Source organism: Carassius auratus, chromosome 8 (assembly GCF_003368295.1).
Source record: "Carassius auratus strain Wakin chromosome 8, ASM336829v1, whole genome shotgun sequence".
Lineage (NCBI taxonomy): Eukaryota > Metazoa > Chordata > Actinopteri > Cypriniformes > Cyprinidae > Carassius > Carassius auratus.
In genome coordinates this window covers 13,383,545-13,406,039 of record NC_039250.1, presented here as the reverse complement: position 1 = coordinate 13,406,039, position 22,495 = coordinate 13,383,545, and the positions used below count along the sequence as shown (strand labels likewise).

The 22,495-nt window shown below is 36.9% G+C and overlaps 2 protein-coding genes across 3 annotated transcripts in view; both read right to left on the bottom strand.

Moving 5' to 3' along the window:
• Positions 1–18,833, bottom strand: part of LOC113107344 (G protein-coupled receptor kinase 5-like) — a 50,169-nt gene extending 31,336 nt beyond the window's left edge. For both annotated transcript variants that reach the window (XM_026269782.1, XM_026269781.1), the window contains exon 1: positions 18,161–18,833. In XM_026269782.1, coding sequence (XP_026125567.1) covers positions 18,161–18,212 — 52 coding nt within the window. In that variant the 5' untranslated portion in view covers positions 18,213–18,833. The remainder of the gene's footprint in view (positions 1–18,160) is intronic.
• A 1,276-nt stretch (positions 18,834–20,109) lies between these two features.
• On the bottom strand, positions 20,110–22,252 carry lsm1 (LSM1, U6 small nuclear RNA associated). Its single transcript, XM_026269780.1, has 4 exons — positions 22,093–22,252; positions 21,733–21,801; positions 20,828–20,943; positions 20,110–20,690 (listed from the first exon to the last, which is right to left on the bottom strand). Exons 1-4 carry the CDS (start codon positions 22,136–22,138, stop codon positions 20,520–20,522), a joined length of 402 nt encoding a protein of 133 aa, XP_026125565.1. The 5' UTR covers positions 22,139–22,252; the 3' UTR covers positions 20,110–20,519.
• Between the last annotated feature and the right edge of the window lie 243 nt (positions 22,253–22,495).

Here is a 22,495-nt window from a genome sequence, read left to right as displayed (position 1 = left end):
AATAATAATGAAATTGCACAGCATATGTACAATTATATCACAAACACTAAATGAATCATGACTGCTTGCAAAACTCAATTCAAAAAGTGAATTCAACGCCTGCCAATGGCTGCCGTCAGCAATCACTTTTTTTCAAAAGCACATAAAGCATGTAAAGGGTGTGATTGACTGCACTTTTATCATGACAGGGTCGGGTAGAAGAGCCGCTTGAGAATTATTAAGGTGTGATGCCTGACATAAGAGGAAAAAACAAAAAAAGAGACCAGCCACAACCCAGTTTCACTTTCTGAGAACAAAACGACATTTTGTGTGTAGTACTTACTATGTGTGTGTGTACTATACCGGTGGCTATATAAACGTGTGTGTCTGTGTGAACTAAAGAGGAACCTGAGCATGCTTTGATTGACGAGAAATCTGCAGCGCTGCCGTTTCCTTGTATGGTTATAGAGCCGATCTGTAGGGAGAGGTTTTTCAATGATGTTTCGTAGGCCAACTCTCGTGCGACTGCTACAACCGATATAGTGGCGGTTACCAAACCAGACAGACTAAATGAATAAGCCCTACATGCTAGAGAAAAAAAGAAACCCCAAAATAAAATGTCTATTGTTTGTAATTCATTACATGTTAATTGCTCACCTGTATGATATATATTTTTTAATTATTTTATTTTAGTTTCATAAGAAAAAAAAAACCCAACAGAAGCCCACATGTTTGGAATAACATGGATAATAAATAAAAAATAAATTACAAAAATATATTTATAAAACGAATTTACATAAAATAACAATTATACTATAATATAATATTATTTATATTACAATTTATAGAATATTTAATTGAACTAATTCAGTGTTGATGGCGGCATAACATCACTAATGCACTTATAAATTTAGCTGCAGATCATGCTTTTGCTGACTGCATTCTCTCGCTTAATCGTTCATCCACACTGACTGTTCACCAGTAAACCACATCCTGAGGAAGGGAACAAATGAGATGTAAAAACAGCAGGCCGTATCAACCAGACAGACAAACAACAACTGTACATGCACTGTAGTGTTGTGTACATGAGGTGGCACGTATATTTTTAAATCAGGGCCATTTTTGTTCATAGAAGACAACGGATGACAAAATAAAGCAGGAAAGAAAAAACAACAACAGCGAAAATAAATAAAAGCAATAGGACGTCCAATAGTGTAAAACCACTCCAGCCTCCTTTGAGCTCTGTGTGTGTTTTCACAGAGTCTGAAGGGAGAAATACAGGTGAAAAGTCTCAAGAGAGGAGGCGGTGGCTCCGGGGCGCCGTGATTGGCCGATTCCTCCTACAGTATGACAGAGCTCACCAATCATGTTCGCAAATGATCTACACTCGGCTTGAATGGGGGAAACTGGTGGAATAGTGATGGAAAGCCTGTGTCTTTCAGGTTGTTTCTGCCAGTTCAACTTCAATCAACCAGGTCAGAAACAATTAATCAGTTAATTTACATCATCATGCAACGCTGAAAAGATCTGGGAGGTTGTTTGGTGAATCTTCAGCTCTGTTAAAATAAAGTTGACTTCCAAAACAGGCATTTACAGAGCATCCCATGACTCATGATCGGTAATCATCAAATATTTATTTCATCTTAATAAAAGGAAAACAACAGTTAAAGGGATAGTTCACCCAAATTCTTTTATTTCTGTCATTATTTACTCAGCCTCATGTTGTTCCAAACAGGTTTGATTTGGCCCATTGACTTCCACAGTATTTTTTTAGGATGGATGTCAGCAACTGAGGCTGAACTATTACTTTAATAGCAACCAAGTAGGTGTTTTAAGTATTATTATTTGAAAGCATTTTTGACAATGTATGGAACATCATAGTCTTATATCTAGCATCTCTGGTGCTTGCAGCAGAGGACAAACAGGAAACACTGGCAGCATTCAGAAAGAATATACCACAATAATAAACCCTCTTTAAGACAGGTCAACATCAGAAGCATGCATAGGCAAAGCGGTGCATGATTCGTTAGCATGCACGCACTGACAATGACAAATACTTACTCATTAATATAATGAAAGGTGATATGCATCACCAATAAGCTGCATGCAAACGCAGCAGAGAATGAAAAGAAAAAAATACTGCTCTTGTGGTGCCAACATGTCAGTTTCTGGAAAGCTTTTTGCATTTACGCCACAAAGTCAAATGGGCAACATGCAAACATCAGTTGCACGTAATCATGCAAAAGACGAGGGTTTTAATTTGCAGTGCTTGTTTGAATGGCATTCCTTAATTTGCCTCAATGACAACTCAGCTTAAAAACTCATGAAAGCACCCAAATGCGCACAACATGTTTTTAAGATTAATAAAGTGTGATAATGTAGCTTAAGAGACTAAGTGATTGCATTTTCAAGACTATTTCATATTCACAGGGTAGAAAGATTTGACATAATGAGTACTTCTTTGCAGTGTGATTTTCATGATTTCTGTTCCACAGTAAAATTTTCTTCAATTAATATTTTTTTCTAAAAATCCACCGGCTAAAATGACTCCAGTTTTGGGCTGTGGGTTTTTATAAATGAATAAATGAATAAAAATTTATACTGTATGTATACCCACACACACACTAATACAATACATTCATATTTATGATGCATTTATATTTAAATGACAATTTTGCCACAAACAGTCACGACATCATTAATCAATGAAAACAATAAAACAAATGTTTAATTCATTATTGATTTAATGCCTGTTTTTTTTTTTGTGGCAAAACTTGTGTTTTAAATATAAATACATTATAAATACAATAATTACATTATAATAAAAATATATATTAAATAAGAGCTATACATAAAATCTTTTTAAAAACCAGCATATAAAAGACAACAAAAAGTTGATATCAAATAGTTTGACATGAAAATGTGCCCACTTTCGAAGAATCACCCATAAATATGCATCAAAAGTTATGACAGTGTTGAGATGCTCCATTCAGACATTTGTGCTCATTCACTTTCACCTTTTAACAATGAAGCTACAGAATCAGCAGAGTTGGTTTGCAAAGCATAAACAGGCTTGTTCAAGACAAAAACAAAAAAGTCCGAAGTGCATGCATTAAACCAGCCTTCTGTCGAATAGAGAGGATCTTCCCAGAAGACAACAGAAAGTCTTTTTTATAGCTGTTTATACTCAAGATAATAGCATGCACGATAAAAAGAGATTGTGTTTTACTTGGCTGTGTGTGTTTAACAGAGTGTGGAGAACTTTTAAAATAAATGTCAATCAATTAAAGAAGCCATTACAGATAGAGGTAAAACATCACATTACTATATATACACCACTGTTTCCTTAAGTCTTTTTTTATTTTAAAAGAAAACTAAAAGGCTAGTTTCTAGGTAGACCCTTTTAAGGGGTGGGGTGTGACATGGGTAAGAAATTAACCGTGCAGCGGGATAAAAATGCCCCAGATATTTGTCTACAGAAATGCTGTGGGTGCTCACGCTGGAGCCAGTGATCAGCTAGAGTTTCTACAAACCCCCATCAAAAACTAGATTACCATAATGACAAATACTGCATATTACAGTCTCGGTTTAATTCACAACATTTAAATATTGTATTTAATGTCTTTATGCCATCACAAGCTGGTTGGAAGCAGCTGGAACAAGAACTTGACCAAAAACGCAACGGTTTCATGCAATGTCAAATGTGTGAAATGTCACAATGTCACAAATGAAAGCATACATGAAGAACTTAACATCCTGATTTGATTCAGCACAAGCTGCTGCTTTAATGCAACGGTCAAAATACGAAGAAACATTTAAATCATCATGACGGCAGCCAAAATTAACATCTTATTTATTATATTTAATAGGTAAAGTCTTAGTAGCAAAACCTGAGAACAAAAAAAAAAAAAAAGAAGGAAATAGTAATAAGCAATAAATTTAAACATGACACACACTACAGTCTTCTTTGTTGGAAGAAATGAACACTATTATTCAGCAATGATGCATTAAATCGATCATGTGACACTGAAGACTAGAGTAACCATGCTGAAAATTCAGCTCTGCATTACAGGAATAAATTACACTAACATATATTGAAATAGAAAACAGTTATTTTGAATTGTAAAAAATATTTCACAACATTACTGTTTTTACCGTGTTTTTGATCACATAAACACAGACTTTGTGGGCATAAGAGACTTATTGGCTAGGAAAATCAATTCCAGGGCCAAATATTGTCCATCAATAAAAGAAAATCATTCCTGAACCTGGTTGTGACCATATGGGGAATGATTTTACACCAGCAAATTTTCAAGAACGTGCTAATAAACAACGTGGAATCACGTTAAAGCCATGGCTTTATTAGGTTTCATGTCAGTCCAAGTCAACATAAGTGAGAACACACAACTGGTTTCCAAAAGACGTCCTACGTGTTAGAAACTAACAAACAAACCACGCACAGCTGGTGTTTATTTAACTCGGCTTTGCCACGGCCCGGACTACTAACGGTAGCCAACACAGTCTGGCTACAGAAAATAAAAGTCACCGACTACCTGTGTTAAGTGAAAACAAGCCTGCTCTATACATAGCTGGTCCTCTAGTCCATGTGCTTATGTGTTTAAGGGCTTCTCCAAGGTGTGGCTCCTCAAACTACAACAGAAGCCTTTGTGCCACAGGATGTAAAAAAGTGCCGCCTTTTCCAAAGGTGAAGGCCAGGACTATTGGAGGAAGAGGCCTTTTGTTGAAATGTTCCAGAGTGATGCGGTCATTTGTCTTTTTATTATCGCTTTAACGGCATGGCTTCAAACAGCTTTACAAAGAACTCAAGGAGTCATGACCAGGAGAAACTCAGCAATCAGGCCATGCTCACTTCGACTCAACTCAACAGTGCTGGCTTTGTAAAAGAGTCATATAAAGTCTGCGACGTTTAAAGGGACAGTTCGCCCCCAAATAAAAATGCTGTCATCATTTGCTTAACTTAATGTTGTTGCAAATCTATTGGAATTTCTTCACAAAAGATGATTTTTGGATTAATATCCAGGCCGCATTGAGGGGAACGAGGACAGTCGAGCTCCAAAAGAATGACAAAAAGCACCATAAAAGTGATCTATACAAACTTTTGGAGTCATAATCATGTTAAGAGGTCTTTTTTGCTTTTGTTAACTGTATAACAAAGGAAAACAAAGCTATTAGCAAATAGAGTGCAAGTATAAAGTGTTTTTTTTTTTTTTTTTTTTATAAAGATGGAAAAGATGTGTTTTTAGCCAATTCTTGAAGAGAGCTAAGGACTCAGCTGCTGGGATTGAATTGGCAGATCATTCCACCAAAAGGGAACATTTAAGGTAAAAGTCTGTGAAAGTGATTTTGTGCCTCTTTGGGATGCACAATAAAGCGATGTTCATTTTGCAGAACCCAAGCTTCTAGAGGGGGTATTATATATATATATATATATATATATATATATATATATATATATATATATATATATATATGTGTGTGTGTGTGTGTGAGAGAGAGAGAAATTAGCTAGTTTTATGACAATGTTATCCTTTTTGCATGTCAAGCTTCACAAGTGGCCAGGATATTCTTTTAGGGTTTGAAACAGCATGAAGATTAGCCAGTTATGACTGAATTCTCCTTTTTGGGTCAATGATAGTCCAACATGAAACGGGATGTCTGTGGTAATCTGATGAATGCAAGTGGTGCATCGGTGGAAAGAATACACTTCTAACAGATTCAGAAATATCAAATGAGTGTCAAAACCGATCTTTGACATCAACAACATCAGATTACAGAACAACAGGAAGACCGTTATATAATCCACAGGCTACGGTGTCATCAAATACCTTTTTTTTATTGAAAGTTCAAGAACGCTTAACATAAATAACTGAAACGCTTGGTCATGGAAATTCAGCAAGGCTTTCATTTGCACTGCTTAATCAAGCTTATTTTATTTGCATTAAAGAAGTGAACTCAGCCTTATCTAGGGATAAGGGAATATCACCTCTGCATCCGAGTAAACCTACTTCCCTTCTGTGCAGTATGCAGTACCTCAAATGAATAGCATGTCCAGATGTGCAGCACTTATGAAACAGTAGCACATAAACATCCAATCAAGATTGTATATATGTACCAAATGGAAAATTTCAAGAACTTGTTAGTAAAATGCAACACCAACAACCAGAACAACGTCCTGGCAGCCGCCTGTAACAACCAGCATTGTGGTGGGTAGGCGCTGCTGCAAGTAATGAGACAAATATTCTTCTAAATGTCAAAAATGAACTGCTGTTGTGTTGTTGTGCAAGCTTTATGAATGCAAACATAATGCTAATTTCCTTTCTTTACATATTATATAACTTGAACAAATGTTTTTCCTTCCTTCTCATGTTAACAATGCAGATTCAACCAGTATGAGCTAGGTCCAATTTCTATGAAGAACTTGGTGTTAATATAATTTACCCAAAACATGAAACTACAACAGTGTTTTTTCCAATAATCAGATTTTTTTTTTACAAACACCAAAGTATAACAGCTTGTGGCAAACAGTTGATATACTGTACGTTCAATTAGTTCTCCTGAAGTCATGCATACTTAATGTGACATTTGATAATTAATTAGAATTAAAAATAGCTTTTGAGCTTGAGGGCAAAATCTGTTGGTACACACATTCAGACACAATCAGACGGGGTCAGATGCAAGAACATCGACTGGGAACACAGTTGTGCTAATGTTTGACCTTAGACCATGAAACAGCCTATAGATTAAAACCACAGCAGTAGCTACATCAGGTACGGTCCACTTGTACTCGAGTAAAAACTCCTAAACAAGCTGACCCAAGTTCTGCTGAAACAGAGAGATCTGTAGTTCAGATACAGTAATTCCTTTCTAAATCTCTCTCTCTCTCTATATATATCCATCTATATTTTTTTTGTGGAAAAGGATTATTATTTGATGCATAGAAAGTTCATAAAGTTAATAAAAACAACATTTATGTGCAACAGAAAACCTTTAATGACAATGATAAAGCTTTTACAGTTTCTTTGATTTCAATTTGATTTCTGAATAAATTTATTAATTTCTTAAAAAAAAAAAAAAAAACCTACTGACCCCAAATTTCTTAAAAGTAGTCTATCTATATGAAGAATAATTTAAAAAAGTACATCTATATAGTAACCATTGATTGAAAAAAGAACACAAACATATAAAACACAAACAAGGTATAATGCTGACTGTTACACAAATTCCTAAATATGTTTTTTTCATATGCTGCAAGATGTGGGTTATGATGGTTTACTAACCAACAAGTTCCTGTAAGATCTCTATCTATAGTGCTCATCTAGCTGAACACGTCAAGCTAGTCAAGATGGCATAACAGGTAATGATGTTGTAAATAATGTTTAGCTTCTTGCACAGACTGATTGATTCGCTTCATAAGAACTCAGTATATCGCCAGGAACAGAGATTCATTTTGAGTTGCCTGCATATGCTTTTTTGTGTGACGGTAGCCACTGACTTGCATTTTATGAACCATCGGGACCATGGTTTCAGCACAGTTTTATGGAAGGAAAAAATAAATAAAAATCACCTACATCCTGAATGGATTGGCCCTATGAAATGGCCCCTAACAGTTGCTCATCAGCGAGGACAAAACTCTCCCATCATGTATTTGTAGTGTACATGTGTGTGTGGGTGTGTGAGCATTTAACTCTGTCCGTTTAATTGGTGTATGACCAGTACCACTGCGCAGGAATCATAAACACTTCCTGAGACCTCGGCCAGGTGTTGCATCTCTCCTTGGCACTATAAATAGCGCTGGTAAGGAATGTGAGAAAGCATGCCGGTCTGACTGCCATCATGGATGCTTTGTGCTACAATTACATAACACACAAGGATCTCACAGAATGCACACTCAAAGTACGCCGCACAATGCCGTCACCCAGGCATCTCAAAAAGTCCATGGGAAAAGAATAGACAGCGAAAGAGAAAAAGAAGAGGAGGAGGGGCCGGTTACCTCCCGATACCTGTCCCGACACGAAAGATCAGGGAGAGGCAGACGGCATTTGATTAGGTCTTCTACACTCCATTCTTTCTCTGGCATACAGGTCATTCAGGAAAACATAAAGGCCTGTTGTAATCAGGGATGTTGGTTAAATGGTTGTATGGAATGCCATGCAGGAACCTGACCAATGGTTTCATTATCCAACTTCAAAGCATGGAAGCAGTTGTTTGGGCAAGCAGGTCAAAGCGGTTTCGCCACTCTTCACAGGGCTTCTGACTTCCTCGCCAGCTGTTCTTGATTTCCTCTACACCACCGCCGCTCCCTCGGCCTCTTCCCTCTCGAGCTCCTCATACAAACGTCCCATGGACGCCACCTGACTCTTCTGATGCGTTCTGGAACATCACTGCTGAACATTCAGAGTTTAGCGCAGCATTCATTATGAAGTAAATGACATAAATGCAATTTGTTTTGTGCTGTCGGCTCTTTTTTTTAATTGGAAAAAAGGGGAATTTAAACCGTATAGTTTCTCCTGAATTTGAACTTCTGTTATTCTGCTCCACACAAGTGACGCACCTCACATGATGGGCTTTTACATATTTAAGCAAATTTGTTTTGTGCTCTTTAACTACCAATAAGAATGTTGTCCTATTTTGTGATCCACCACACAAAATTCTTACGATTTTTTCCCAAAGTCGGCATGGAAATGTCATGTGGGACTGCTTTAGAAGACCTCAGAATCTGCGTTTTTCTGTAATGAACACCAATGATTTATTAAGAACGTCGCTTTATGGAGAACATGCGACAAGTTGAGCCACTTTAAGCTAAGTTGTCCTTTGTTCAAGCAGAAATGACATAAAGAGACTTAAAATGACCTATCATATTTGGTATGTGATATGAGAAGAAAACATCTACAGTGTAAGGCCACAGAATGTCATGGTCTTAAATTTATGGACAATACATAATGTTCATTTTAAAAAAAAATATGAACAACAATGGGGAAAGTGCATTAATGCACAACCTACAAAGTCTTATTTTTATTATAAAAACCTGACATATGAAATAATCGGAACAGTCCACTGAACCTGTAGACAAAACATGCATTATTTTTCTTGATTATCATATTTGAATTTGATACATTGTGCTTATATAATATGAAATAATGAAAATGTGAAGCTTAAGTATTTTTTTGTATCACAATTTTTTTTTTAAATCAGGTATAATAAACCAAGCTGTAGCTTTAGTCCAGTAAACATTCATGTTTAAACATTATTAAGAATATATATATAGTAAATGGATAAATAACTTATACACTTTAGCAAGTAAAAGGCCTTTTACTTGCTAAAAAGCATTAGATATCAATGAGGCGACAGAAGGCATATAGTAGATTATGTGCAACAGGTTTTTCAGCAAAGTTTTGATCATGTTGATGATTAGAGGCAATAGAAATTTGCTAGGTTAATATTTCCATAAACCAGCCCGGAAAAGTCCAAAATTAAGCTCAAAATTACTATTAGTTTAGCCACTGGCACAGCTTACCCCAAAGCCTCTGACACATTTTACTTCCAAAAAGCGTGCAATTATTATTCTATTTATCTTTTTTAGAATTAATGCTTGTCATTTTTCTCATGTGCATCTTTCAGTCAGGTGCAGCTCTACATGACAAGGCTGTTCTAAATATATACAGCCAGGAAATGTTTACAGTAAGATAGAATTTCACCTATATACTAATAAATTTGAGGTTATTCAAATCATTCATCAATGGGACACTGTTTATTGGTGTACCAATGCACTATGCAAAGCATGGCATGCACTCATGGCTTGTAGCATGCAAAGCAGAATTTCAGAGAAATAATGATATATTACGTCAATCCTCTGACCTAAAATGACTGCATGGTGCACGACTAATAGTGTAAATCATAACGTTCCCACTTTTACCTCCCGAAGTCAAATGGCAAAAATAAAAAAGCTGCTGATGAACACACCGGGTGATGCATGGTATTTTTTTTTTACAGCCAGTCCAAATCGAGACTTAATATTTGACAGTTGGCTCTTCTCTCACACTCACAGAAACACAAGCAGGCTCTCATGGAGACTGAGTGGGCTGAAGGCGAGGTTCAGACTTCACCACGATGGACCTTCCCTTTTAAAACTTTACTGCATTACATCACACAAAAAAACAAGAGACTGCACTTGAGGATGGGCAATAAAGCCTGTACAAAATCAGGCAAATAACAGGTGATCCTCAAATATGTAATAAAATGCATACTCAATGAACATTATAGACAACCGTTTGATATCAGATTATTTTCCCTTTCAGATGGCACTTCAGTCCAGTATTTCTAGGGCTGTCAAAATCAAGCTCTGGCAACAATTATCTCATCATCCAGTGATGTATTTTAAGAGAACCAGGACAACTGAAGGTCACACTATCTTGACCTTTCCTTTTCCTTATGCTGGGGGACTGTTCTAACACCTCTTCACCACTTACAATATCAGTGAGCAGCTCTTAAAGAAACAGTTAACGCAAAAATAAAGATTCTAGCTTTATTTAACTCACACTGACATGGCTTATTACTATACAATGAAAGTTTGTGATAAAAATTGGCAATCGATATCCAAAATGCACCTTTTAAAAGCTAGGCGCTATATTATGACTCTTTGAAGCCAAGTGTTAGCTTTGTACAAAGACAGAACCATGTCTTCAATTTTGTCCAAATTCACCAGTATTTATAAAAGAGTAGTCAGAAAGTCTCTGGATCACATACTATTTCGGGCTAGATTCATCCAGTGGACACTTTACTGTGCCATTAGGCCATGGGAAAGGATTCGTGATTGGCAACTGGCTGGTACTTTAGGCCACATGACAATGACAACATCTGGATTATATTCATACGACACACAGAATACTTAAAAGGGACTTAAGGGAATAAAGAAAAACTGTAAAAGAACTAGAATTTATTGTGAAGTCGTCAATCACAACTGTTTGCAATTTATATTTTTATTTTATAATTAGCCCACATTCACTCTTCATCGAATGCCTCGCACAGCAAAAATACATGTTAATATATTTCTTGCTTTTTCGCATAACATTAATTAATAAATTACATGAATCATGTCAATGATTGACTACATTTGAGATTTGAAATGGCATAAATCATAAATAAAAAAATAAAAAAAAATTTACAAAAAAAGTTTGCCTCACTGTAAATTATTGTCAGGCATTTAACATTAAATTAAAAAGGTTAAACAAAAGATGATTTTTTTAGCTGCTTGCATGATGATGAAATTCAAGTTTGGTTTCTGTAAACAGTAAAGCCTGCCTTCAAACATCTTGACACTGATCAGGAACGCTGTTAGACCTTTAAAGTAAACATCCCAAAAATTCATAAAAAAATAAATAAAAAAAGACGTACTTTTTGTCATCCTAAAAACACATAAAGTGGTGCATAAAAGAGCAGCATTGAGAATATTAAACAAAATGGGTGGACAATTAAGCCAATATCTGATTATTGGATGAGGAAACGTCCTAGACAGCAGAGGTCATGTAAAAAACAGACTGCTTTGTTTTCCAGATTGTCGGATGCACATACAATTTCCATACACCTTGCCACCTTCTCTTAATACTTGTGCATTTGACTGAAAAGCATTCAAATCTGACTTCAGACACAACTTTCCCTCAACCACTTCTAAATGTACCCAACGCCACAAGTCAGTCAACAAGTTAGTATGGATATTGACCGTGTGGAAGTAGATCAGACAGAAATGACATCAGCTAAGGCAACAGACGTCCGCTCACAAGCCAACTGGCCATTTACAATGAGTCAAATTCAATTTTCACGCCTATCAGTCTCGGCCCAACACAAGCTTCAGCACTTCTGCTACATACTTGTGTAGCTGGTGCCTCAGCACATCCATCCAATATGACAGTCACTGCTAACAAAATATCATTTGAGAGATACAGTATGTATGCCTGGCCTATTGGAGCAATAATTATGATTTTGCTGAGCGACATCAATGTTCATATTGTTTGATATTGCAATGAACCAATTTAAAAATCTTATCTTTTACTTAATTTAGATCAATACTACAGAATAGAGACAAATGTATAAGCATTTTTTGATTGGGAACACCACTGTGTAACGAGGTGGGGTGGTAACACAATCAGTACATTTTAGTCCAATGTAATAACATTTGGAATAAGTTGACCAGCCATTGTTTGATCAAGTAGCAGAATAAATTAGGGATGCACCGATCATGATTTTTCATGGCCGATTCCGATACCGATTTTTTACAAACAAACTGGCCGATTCAGATACCGATTTCCGATTTTGTTTCTTCATTTTTTATCTTTAAGCAACAAACAAGAAAGAAGGAAAGTGTGCATAAACAAGATGTTTATTTGGTATTTAATAGGCCAAACTGGCTTTTGGCTATTGAAAACAATAAATTCAAACATCTGAAATTAACAGCTACATTACAGACATCAGCATTTAGCTTTTGTTTTTGAATTGGGTTGAAACTACAGAGAACTGGCCTTAAATTTAAAGATTAACTGTCTGTAACCATGTGAAATTAAATGCAATAACTGCATAGTCCTACAATCCAAACAACACAATCAACACACATTCAATAAGGTGTTTCTTGATCAGCATTCAGTATTTTAGTTTTTAAATTTGGTTTTAAATAAAAAAAGGTCTTTACCAGTGTCTTTATTTACAGACTAAATAAAAGTATGCTATATAAATAGATTATTCCAAAATGTTGAAATCAAATAATGTTGGTGCGAATAAAAGTTTTTTCATTCATCCAATAAAAAAAAAAAATTAGGGTAATGATTCACATCTATATTTTTTTCACTTGAGCCAATGAAAAATAAATAACTATTCTCTCAAGTAAAAAAATATAGATGTGAATCATTACCCTAAATTTTTTTAATTGGATGAATGAAACACTGCAGCAGGTGATTTTTAAATCGAATTAAGTCGATGTAATTTTAAGGTAAAATAAAAATAATCAACTGTCGTTTACTTCTGGCTTTTCAAACGTGTATGCAAGTTCCCATTTACAAAAAAAAAAAAAAAGTTTAGTCACAGTTTTCTCATCCGTTTCGTTTCTCATCCAAGTGAGAAGTTGATCTGAACATCTCTACATGGTCTACTCGCGTTCAGGGCTCGGACCGGTAACAGTAAGCTCGCGCAGCTTTAGTGCGCGCAGAAAAGGGACTCTTATTTGTGCGCCAGTACACCAACGGCTGATCGCTTGCTGCTGCTATCTGTGCCTCATCAGAGTCAGACATGTAGCTCTGCGTTTCCAGTGCTGATCGGCTGCCCGTGTCCTGTGCACAGATTTCGAAATACTTCCACACACATGACATAGCGAACGATTACACACTTCCGGAAAAATCGGCCTAAAGAAGACCAAAAACCGGCCGGTTCCGATTTATGGCCGGTCAACCGGTGCATCCCTAGAATAAATACAGTAGAAATCTAGTTTCATTTAAAATAATCAAAGCATATTTAGCTTTTCACTGAGTGAACAGCTAAAAGTTACGTTAATCATTTTCATTTATGCATCAATATATCAATAGTAGCTACTTGGAATTTTGTTTAGTTTTTTACTAAAACGTATCAAAGATTGGCATTCTGAGAGTTCTATGAATGTCCTGAGTGATAATGCAAATGAGTGTTTGAGTCAGTCAGTCAAACCGATTAATTCAAATGATTCAGATACAGGAATTTCTTTTAAATATATCCATTATATTATCTGTTTTAACATTAGAACACCAATGTTAGAAAAACAGCTAATAAAAACTGTATATAGCCAGCATAAGTATGCAATACCTCAGTGCAGTGACGAAATTTGTTAGCATCTGGCTTAAGCAGCAGCTCAAATTTTCCTCGTTTTAAGTGACACATTATTTCTTTTTCTCTACATTCTTTCTCCCTGCTTTCACTGGCTTGCATTCACTATCAGTCTTTTTTTTTTTTTTTTTGCTCTCTGTACTTTACCCTCCTCGTTTGCTTCGGTCTTCATTTAGATGGGTCTGGGTGACGTTTATTCTTCAGGATTTCACATGGCACAGTTTTCAGAGAAGTGAAGTGGTCTGCCAGCTCCAGACTTCTTGAATGGGAAGGAGAGCCCCTTGTCCACCGTCGTTATGGGTTACGACGTGCACTCCACATCGCCTTAGTTTTCAGAGGATGCCAGGGTTGGATAACAGCCTTGCTTAGGAATTCATCCCCCACCATTTCTTAGACATAGCCAGTCACTCATTCTTTGAAACGACACCAACACAATGCTACTTCCATGAGAGGTTGCCAAAGAAAAGAAAAGAAAAAAAAAAGACCTAAGGTCCTGGTGAACAGGCCGGCTCTTGGTTAATGTTCATATTGGATGCTGTCGACTTAATAATGCAACAATCTACAAATTCAGGATGGGTCAAAATTATTGAATAGTTATCCAACAATCAACTAGTTTCTGAAAAAAAAAATTTCTAACTATTTGAATCTCAGTTTTTCAAATGGCACATAAAATAATAACTTTTAAATAATTATATACAATTAGAAATGCATGTGATTGCATAACAAATGGAAGAATTCATTTTTTATAAATAATTCCTCAAGAGTGACTAGTTGTCCAGAAAATGCACTGACAATCAACTGTCCGACTCATTTACAAAAACAAAAACATGAAAGAAGATGTTCATGAGAAAAACGTAGGGAAGGAATAGGTTGGATGGTAAAATATCCATAACAGAATGAAGCCAAATTGAAAATCTGCCTGTATTGTCTGTCAGATAATGACACCAGATATTTGAGGTTCTTAACTGGACTGATATGTTTGCCTTATGCCATCTTCATATTTCTCCTCTCAAGCTCATGCTTGTGGAAACTGACTAGGCTTGCAGAACTGCATAATGTGCATTGAGACTTCCTGTGACATTGGATCACTTCACCTGATGCAGCAGCTTACAACAGGAAATTATATCACTAGTGGTCGACCGATAGATCACCAGGGCCGATATATCGGACGATATTTGGCATTTTTGAAATATCGGCATCGGCCGATAAGTTTTTCTGCTTGGCCGATGTGGGACTTTTATTTTGACAATGCTGAGGAAGGCAGCTCACACTCTCTCTCTCTCGTTTACTGTCGTTGTTAACAGTTCTGTCTAATATGAATAGAACTCAGATAGAATGGTTAAACAGGAATTAATGTGCATTTTAACAACTGCTTTTATATTATTCGTAATAGAAAGATATAATCTTAAAGGGATACTCAACCGTGTTTTTCATATTAAACTATGTTTTTCCCTTACCTAAGACGAGTTGATACATACCTCTCTCGTCTCAGTGCGTGCAATCAATCGCTTAGGCGCGCGGTGACACTTTGAAAGCACTTAGCTTAGCCCATTCATTCAATATGGGCCAAGCAGAGAAGCTACCAAACACCTCCACATTTTCCCTATTTAAATACAGTTACTCGCGTAGTGTAACTCGACCTAGGACGGTAACACAAAACAAAACGTTGCGCTTTTCTAAGCGTGTAAAATGGATAACTATATTGTGTGGCGGAATACCATGGCAAGTGCTTGTAAGCACTTCGTCTTATCACAGTAATATCTTCACTAGAGGGAGCGGGGGCCGGTGAGAGGATTTTTCACGAGTTACCCATTTAATTTATATTGTACTCTGAGGTGGAATTGCCTTCCGTATTATAGAATGAATTAGTGTATTTCTCACAGTAACAAGAGACTCAGATCTTTCTCTCTCATTCTGGTCTCTTTGTATGCCACAATTGCGACTATTTTTTTTGGTAAACTGTCTAAACTACCAATTTATATTCCACTCAAAATTCACTCAAATTGTATTGTGCTGTCTAGTGTATCAAGTCTTCTAAGCTCATCTGTCACTAGGTTTAATACTTAAAGACTTAATACTAAAGACACATTAAGACTAGACTCAAAGGCAAACCTTCTCAATGCTCATGTGATGTCTATGGCTGAATATCTCCAAGCAGACCATCATAACAGACATAGATGAGTTTTCTGTTTAGTTTGGGGCGGCCTGGCTCTGGCCGGACTCTCTACTGATTTCGGAAGCCTGGCTTCAGCCATGTAAACAGACTGTGTGGCCTGCAAACTCTGCTTTTCCTGTTATCTGCTGCTAGCCGAACATTTGGACAAGAGTCTGCGTGCCTTGCGCCTCATTTTCTGCTCCAAACACAGCGCGATAAACAAATGGGGGGACAGTCACACACACACACATGGACGAAGAACAAACAAAGCAGACCCTCACTGAACAAGTGCTCTCTCACACACATAGGCCTGTCTGCACACATCAATAAACACAAGACCACTTTAAAAAGACAGATTTCCTGATGTGCAAAACTTGAAAAGCCGAAGCATGACAAGAAATATGTTAGGCTATTTTCCTAGCAAGAGCTGAGGTAGGTAAGAACAAAAATCCGAAAACTTTTTTTGGGCAAAACCTTACTCAACAAGTCCATAAGTGAGCTTATTGAATAAAAGAATATGTCTACTTTTATTAAGAGTAGGACCGTCCAATCAAATGTTGAGAAATGTTTGTAAAAAGGCTTTTTTTCAATATTTGTACAAAGCATTGTGAAACATCCCTTCAACAACTATGCACACTTGTACCCACTGTGCTTTGAGAGAAACTCTATTGGAAGTGTGGAAAATAAAAAAATAACCCAAGCTTCTTTAATGAATTCTCTTTTTTTTTTTTAAATCTACATTATTCAGTTACATTGGTGACAAGGAAGGCAGCTAATGTTACTGGCCTAGCCTAGCGCTCTCTGTTCAGTAACACAGTGAGGTAGACTACTTGTCAAAACCTGGTCATTTATGGTCAACTCCAGGCTAAGGGCAACAAAGAGCACATGAACTGATTACATGAGCTTGTGCCTCTAGGCCACAGGAGAATTTGGCGATTAATGGACACAACTGTGCAAAACATTTGTAGAAGCTATGTTTAATCAGGTTTGCCGGCTCCATATTTTGCAAACATTGAACAAAGTCAAGACTGAACTCTGAAGGATCACAACGAAAGCAAGCTGAATGATGACGCATTGAGATGTAGCTGGAGAACAAGATCATGGCAAACTGCAAAGTATTAAAATCTTAATGACTCAATGAATTGTAACCACAGATCAAAAGAAAAAATCTGATTCACTTCAGATTCACTTTCTAAGCAAGTGAGAACAGAGTATTGTTCCTTTTGAAATGTACAGACAGAAAATAGACCACCATCTCTAAAACAGGTTTGCAGAAATCAAAACACAACTGTTGTACAACTAACCATCAGGGCTCCATTATAATTTCCCTTGATGTAAGAGAACAGCTTTACACTTGCAGCGTTTTTACAGCTAAATGTACTTTCACACTGATTATGTTACAGAGGAGAACATGTCTAATTAAAACCTTTGCTTTATTGTATGCAATATCATCTCCTATGATAATGCCATTCAGTGTCTGTTAAAAAAAATCAACAAGAACGACATCTATCCTGGTATTGTGCTTCTGGTTTACATCTAGCTCAATCCGAATACAAATCAATCAAGCTTCAGAAGACACTTTGGGATAGCGACATGATGGTCGTCTGACGAGGCCTTCGGTTTCAAAACACCAGCCAAGGAAGTAGCGGTTATTGTGGTCTCGGTGGTAACGAAGACAGGCGTCGTTCACATCGCCTTACAGACTCTTTGACCTGGTTCCACCGCGTTGTGTTAACTAGCAGCGCGTGTTAACAAGGTGGCAGCTGTAACACATATACCATTTCCTCTCACACAGCTAACGTTATGTAGCCCACCTCAGTGAAAACGTATCATAACTGCGAATACAGCGTGTGGTTTTTTGTACTGATAAAAAAACACGACGCGTACAGCGGATGTAGGAGCTTGATGTTTTCCTTCGTTAGACCATGTAACACACGAACCAACTGTCACAATGTAACAGCATTGTGACGCTGGCGTTCTGACGTCGGTTACAGATGAAAGCGCCGCTGGAGGTGTTTGAAACAATGTTCCAGGACAAATCCACACAGCGTCTGCTCGTGATTACATCATCACGATAGGTGCACGAGCAGCGGTAAAACCTAGCAAAGTACGTGAGATTCAAGCACGATAAAATCACATTTTTGCGGTAGTTTTTCCTGTACTCACCCTCTCTTGCTTTCAGGAGTACCGTGTTTGCAACAATATTCTCCAGCTCCATCAAAATAACGCTCCGTGATACTGCCGTGGAAGAGTAGACAGAGCTCCTTATTGCTCCTCCCAGACAAATACGCTATTTTCCGTCCGTGCAAAAGTATTTAAATCAAAAACCTAGGCATTTTAAACTATCAACACACGTATAGACAAGTAAAACAACGAATCGCTGGCGTACGCGTGCGGTTGTTGTAGTTTGCGCCACAAAACGCGTAAGGAAGGCATTGCCTGTTCAAACGAGCCACATGCGTCGAGTCTCGTGAAAACGAACATGCCAGAGACTGCAGGCCGAGCTCTACATCCTCTGAGGCTGCACGAGTGAAGACGGATCGAGTATCGCCCGGTCGATCGCAGATGAGTTGTTGAGGTGCCGCTGTCACTATCAGCGTGCTCCCTCTCTCGGTGCGTAATCGAAGCAGGGCTGGGTTTCTGCTTTCAGTTGTAATTTTTGGCTGGATCCCAAGCGGCTCTCCCCGTGGCTCCGTTCAGATTTACAGCGGCATTCAGTTGGCGTAGCGATGTAAAGGGATGCGAGCACGAGTGCGCTTATAACAGTATATGAGATTCCTCTCCAGCGCTTGTCATGTTTCCTTGTCATTCCTATTCAACAAGCGCTTGGAAGGGGCGTGTTTAATGCAGCTGTGACGCACGGGACTGAGAACAAGCATGCATGGCTGTCAAAGGATATCTGATAGCAGCACATTCATGTCGCTCCCGCTCATTCAGTCGGTATTACAAACTGGGATAGCCCGGGATTAAAAGTCAAGGCCGATAAATTGCAGAGGAGAACAATTACACCCTGTTTTGAGTTAAACGCTGGCCACTTTTTCTCAGCAATACATTTACATGGCTATTACAAGTTTTGTGTACTAAGGCTAATTGAGCAATTTTTGATTAGGACTTTGATACAGATACATTAAGCAATATGCATTTTAACACAGCTGTGATTAGGCAATAACTACCAAGTTAATCACTGATCACCAACACCTATGCGATCTGTGGTATCGCTTTTATAAATCGATTCAATGAAGAAACGTCAAAAAAAAAAAAAAAAAACTGGTAAATTTCAGTTAAATATTTGACCTGTTAGTATATTTTTGATTAATTTTCAGTCTTGAAATTAGTGCCAAAACTCAATACGTCAAGATCTGTGTCCGCTGAAATCCGGACTGGAAGAGTGGATAGATAATCCGGATTTGAATTCGAATACGATTTACAATCCGAATTTTCTCTAAAACGCAAGGAACTACTACTAATAATGGCCACTTTTAAACCGTATAAAGTGACATTTATTTTAAATTCAATTTACCCATTAACAATGTTCTACATTAACATGAAAATATATATTTTACTAGCAATTTCTAAGTGAAAACTATTATACATACCGAATTTTGCGTAGGCAAACTTATTAGACTCACTATAATAAATCTGCAATTTAGTGTAATGTATTAACTGTAGATTTGGTCCTCTTCTAAATAGCCTATATGTGAACTGCAACACTGCTGTGCCAATTTAGCTTGTGTCTAACAGAAGTTTTAATCTGTGATGTCCTTTTCTCTGACACATTTTGCCTCAAAACAGAACAAAGGCAAAATCACCCCCTAGCTACCGATTAATGCAAGGACATGTTTCACATGAAAATCCTAATTGGGCCACTGGGCAAGGCAAGCATATGCTAAACCCATACGGAAGATTAAACAAATAATATTAATTATATATTTTTTAATAATATTATATCCTATTCAAACATCTAATGTAAATACACTATAACGTTTTAAAACCTTGTTTATTATCTTCTAAAATCACTTCTGGAGATCAATCATCATAAATCATTTTACGTCAAAACTAAATGTGGTTTCTCAGAGGCAAGTAGAGTGAAACAATAAATGAAAAGTAGATTTTCACTGGTATAAAATAGGTTTAATAGAACAAAAATATTTTCAGTGTTGTTTCATGTATTTTACATAATATACCAACTTAATAACCATAGCGTAATATCCAGAACATAGTGAACACCGAAATAAACTTATTTTCTTGTAAATCCATTATTGTGGTTTAAACTAAAAGCCAACAGGCCAAGTGCTTCAGTTGGGTGCTCCATCCTACATTTTACTATGGCATCTGCCATAAAAGAAATAAAGATGGTGGGCGATTCTCAAAACAAGGCTTTACAGCAACTAGTGAAACTAAATCTTGAAGTCACAATCTCGTGAGACTCACTCTTCTATCATTGGACAGGACAGAATGTCATCTCAAATCAAACAAAACCATCAAATAAAACAATTAAATCATCCAAAAAGAACTAAAAGTTGTTTCAGAAATCATCTAGCGTGTCAGCTTTAGGGATGGATAAGCCTCGCTCTTTGACCGCCTGTAGCTTCAGTCTCTCTGACTCTTGCTTGGCTTGCTGTTCTGTCCGCTGTTCCTCCAGGATCTCCTCAATGGAAACTCGCTGGAGGATCTGATCACACTCTTTATCCAGATCCTGGAAAGAAAACACAGCACAAGGTGAAAGTTCAGTTAGTAGTGGCAAGATTTAGGACTGTTACCTTCATGAAATGTTGCTTCTTCATACACAAAGTCATAAATCCTTCCAAGGGCAGAATGAACACATGTACTTACTACTTCTCCAAGCAAGACCACATTTTCTCCTCTGACGACAAATATCCCACGAGGTATGTCACCAAATTTCTTACCAACGTGAATACGTTCAACAGTTTGATGCAAAACTAAATTAGCTGTGGAAAAACAAAAGTAATGTAACAAGTTCACTGTTGAAACAATGGTCAATTTTACAGGACTGAATATTGTCAATTTACCCAAAAGTGACATTCCCTTTTCTCATTTGTGACCCTGGACTACATCAGAAATTGATATTTTAAACATTTGAAAGCTGAATAAATAATCTTTTCCATTGATTTATGGTTTGTGAAGATAGGACAATATTTGGCTGAGATACAACTATTTGGAAACCTGGAATCTAAGGGTGCAAAAAAATAGAAATATTGAGAAAATCCCCTTTAAAGCTGTTAAAATGAATTCTTAGCAATACATATTACTAATAAAAAGTTACATTTTGAAATTTACAAAATATCTTCATGGAACTTAATATTTACTTAACATACTAATGATTTTTGGCATAAAAGAAAAATCTATAATTTTGACCCATGTGGTGTATTTTTGGCTATTGCTACAAATATACCCCAGCAACTTAAGACTGGTTTTGTGCTTCAGGGTCACATTTACTTTCCCTGAAGATATTCTGATGAATGCTGGGGTCCAAACATCATTGGACTCCATTGACTTTTACTGTAAAGGCAAAATACATTAAGAATAGTTTTGCATGCAGGTATGGACTGACATGAGTGTGAGTAAACTACACATCATATTATTACACAACGAATTATGTTTTAATTATTGAGACCTTCACCCCAACACCAAACAGTGGAATATATTTGAACGAAATGAAAATATTTCCGTGAAAATATGAAATGAAAATATTAACAACGTCAGGCCTCTGTACATACCAAACTGATCTATGCTTCTGAGGATCCCAATCAATGTTCTTCCATCGCGAAGCAGAACAAGGTGTTTCTCTAACAAACGGGAAATCAAAGCATCGTCAGTCACATGATTAACTTGAATATTTTCCCATTAATTTATTATATATGATCATACTAACGTCTGCACTGAGGCGATTATTATTCATGCGAACTAGTTCATCTTGCAGAACAAAAGCCATCAGGACAGGATTTCTATTTTTATTTAAAACATGTAACATTACCACCAAAGTGACTTTTATAAATGCTCAGAGATGCTAGACTAACATCACTACACAACGACTGTGATCCACTCAAAGACTTCTAATTCTTTCGCAGTTAACTTACTATCAATGTCCTCGATGAGGCTCGCAGTCCCTGGCATGTAATTCATTTTGCTGACATTTGGGAGATTTTATTTAAACGTAAAGTATTAAGCCATGGACCATTTCAAATGTGTATCCTTATTCCACAGGATGTAACTCTGTGAAAGTGCTTCCGGTTCATTTTAACCCTTTAAACTCTCGCTTGCCTTTTCCAAATGTCCCATGTTTAACTTTAAATTATCATAATTTTTTTAAACTATCAGTGACGGTTAAATGGCGGCATTTCTCTGTGTTTTAGTTGGATTCACTTATAATCAGAGGTTAGATTATATAATGCGAACGCGAACGAATCGTTCATTTGAGTCGGATCTTCTCAATGAACCGGTTGAACTGGTTCACAAAACCGCCCTCACTGATGAAACTTT

What these genes read in the sequence shown, in the direction of transcription:
- lsm1 (XM_026269780.1), bottom strand. Translation starts at nt 22,138, where the DNA reads ATGAATTACATGCCAGGGACTGCGAGCCTCATCGAGGACATTGATA. An exon ending in CCTCATCGAGGACATTGATA is followed by an intron (nt 21,802 to 22,092) that starts GTAAGTTAACTG and finishes CCCGTTTGTTAG; the next exon opens with AGAAACACCTTGTTCTGCTT. An exon ending in CAGAAGCATAGATCAGTTTG is followed by an intron (nt 20,944 to 21,732) that starts GTATGTACAGAG and finishes GTTTTTCCACAG; the next exon opens with CTAATTTAGTTTTGCATCAA.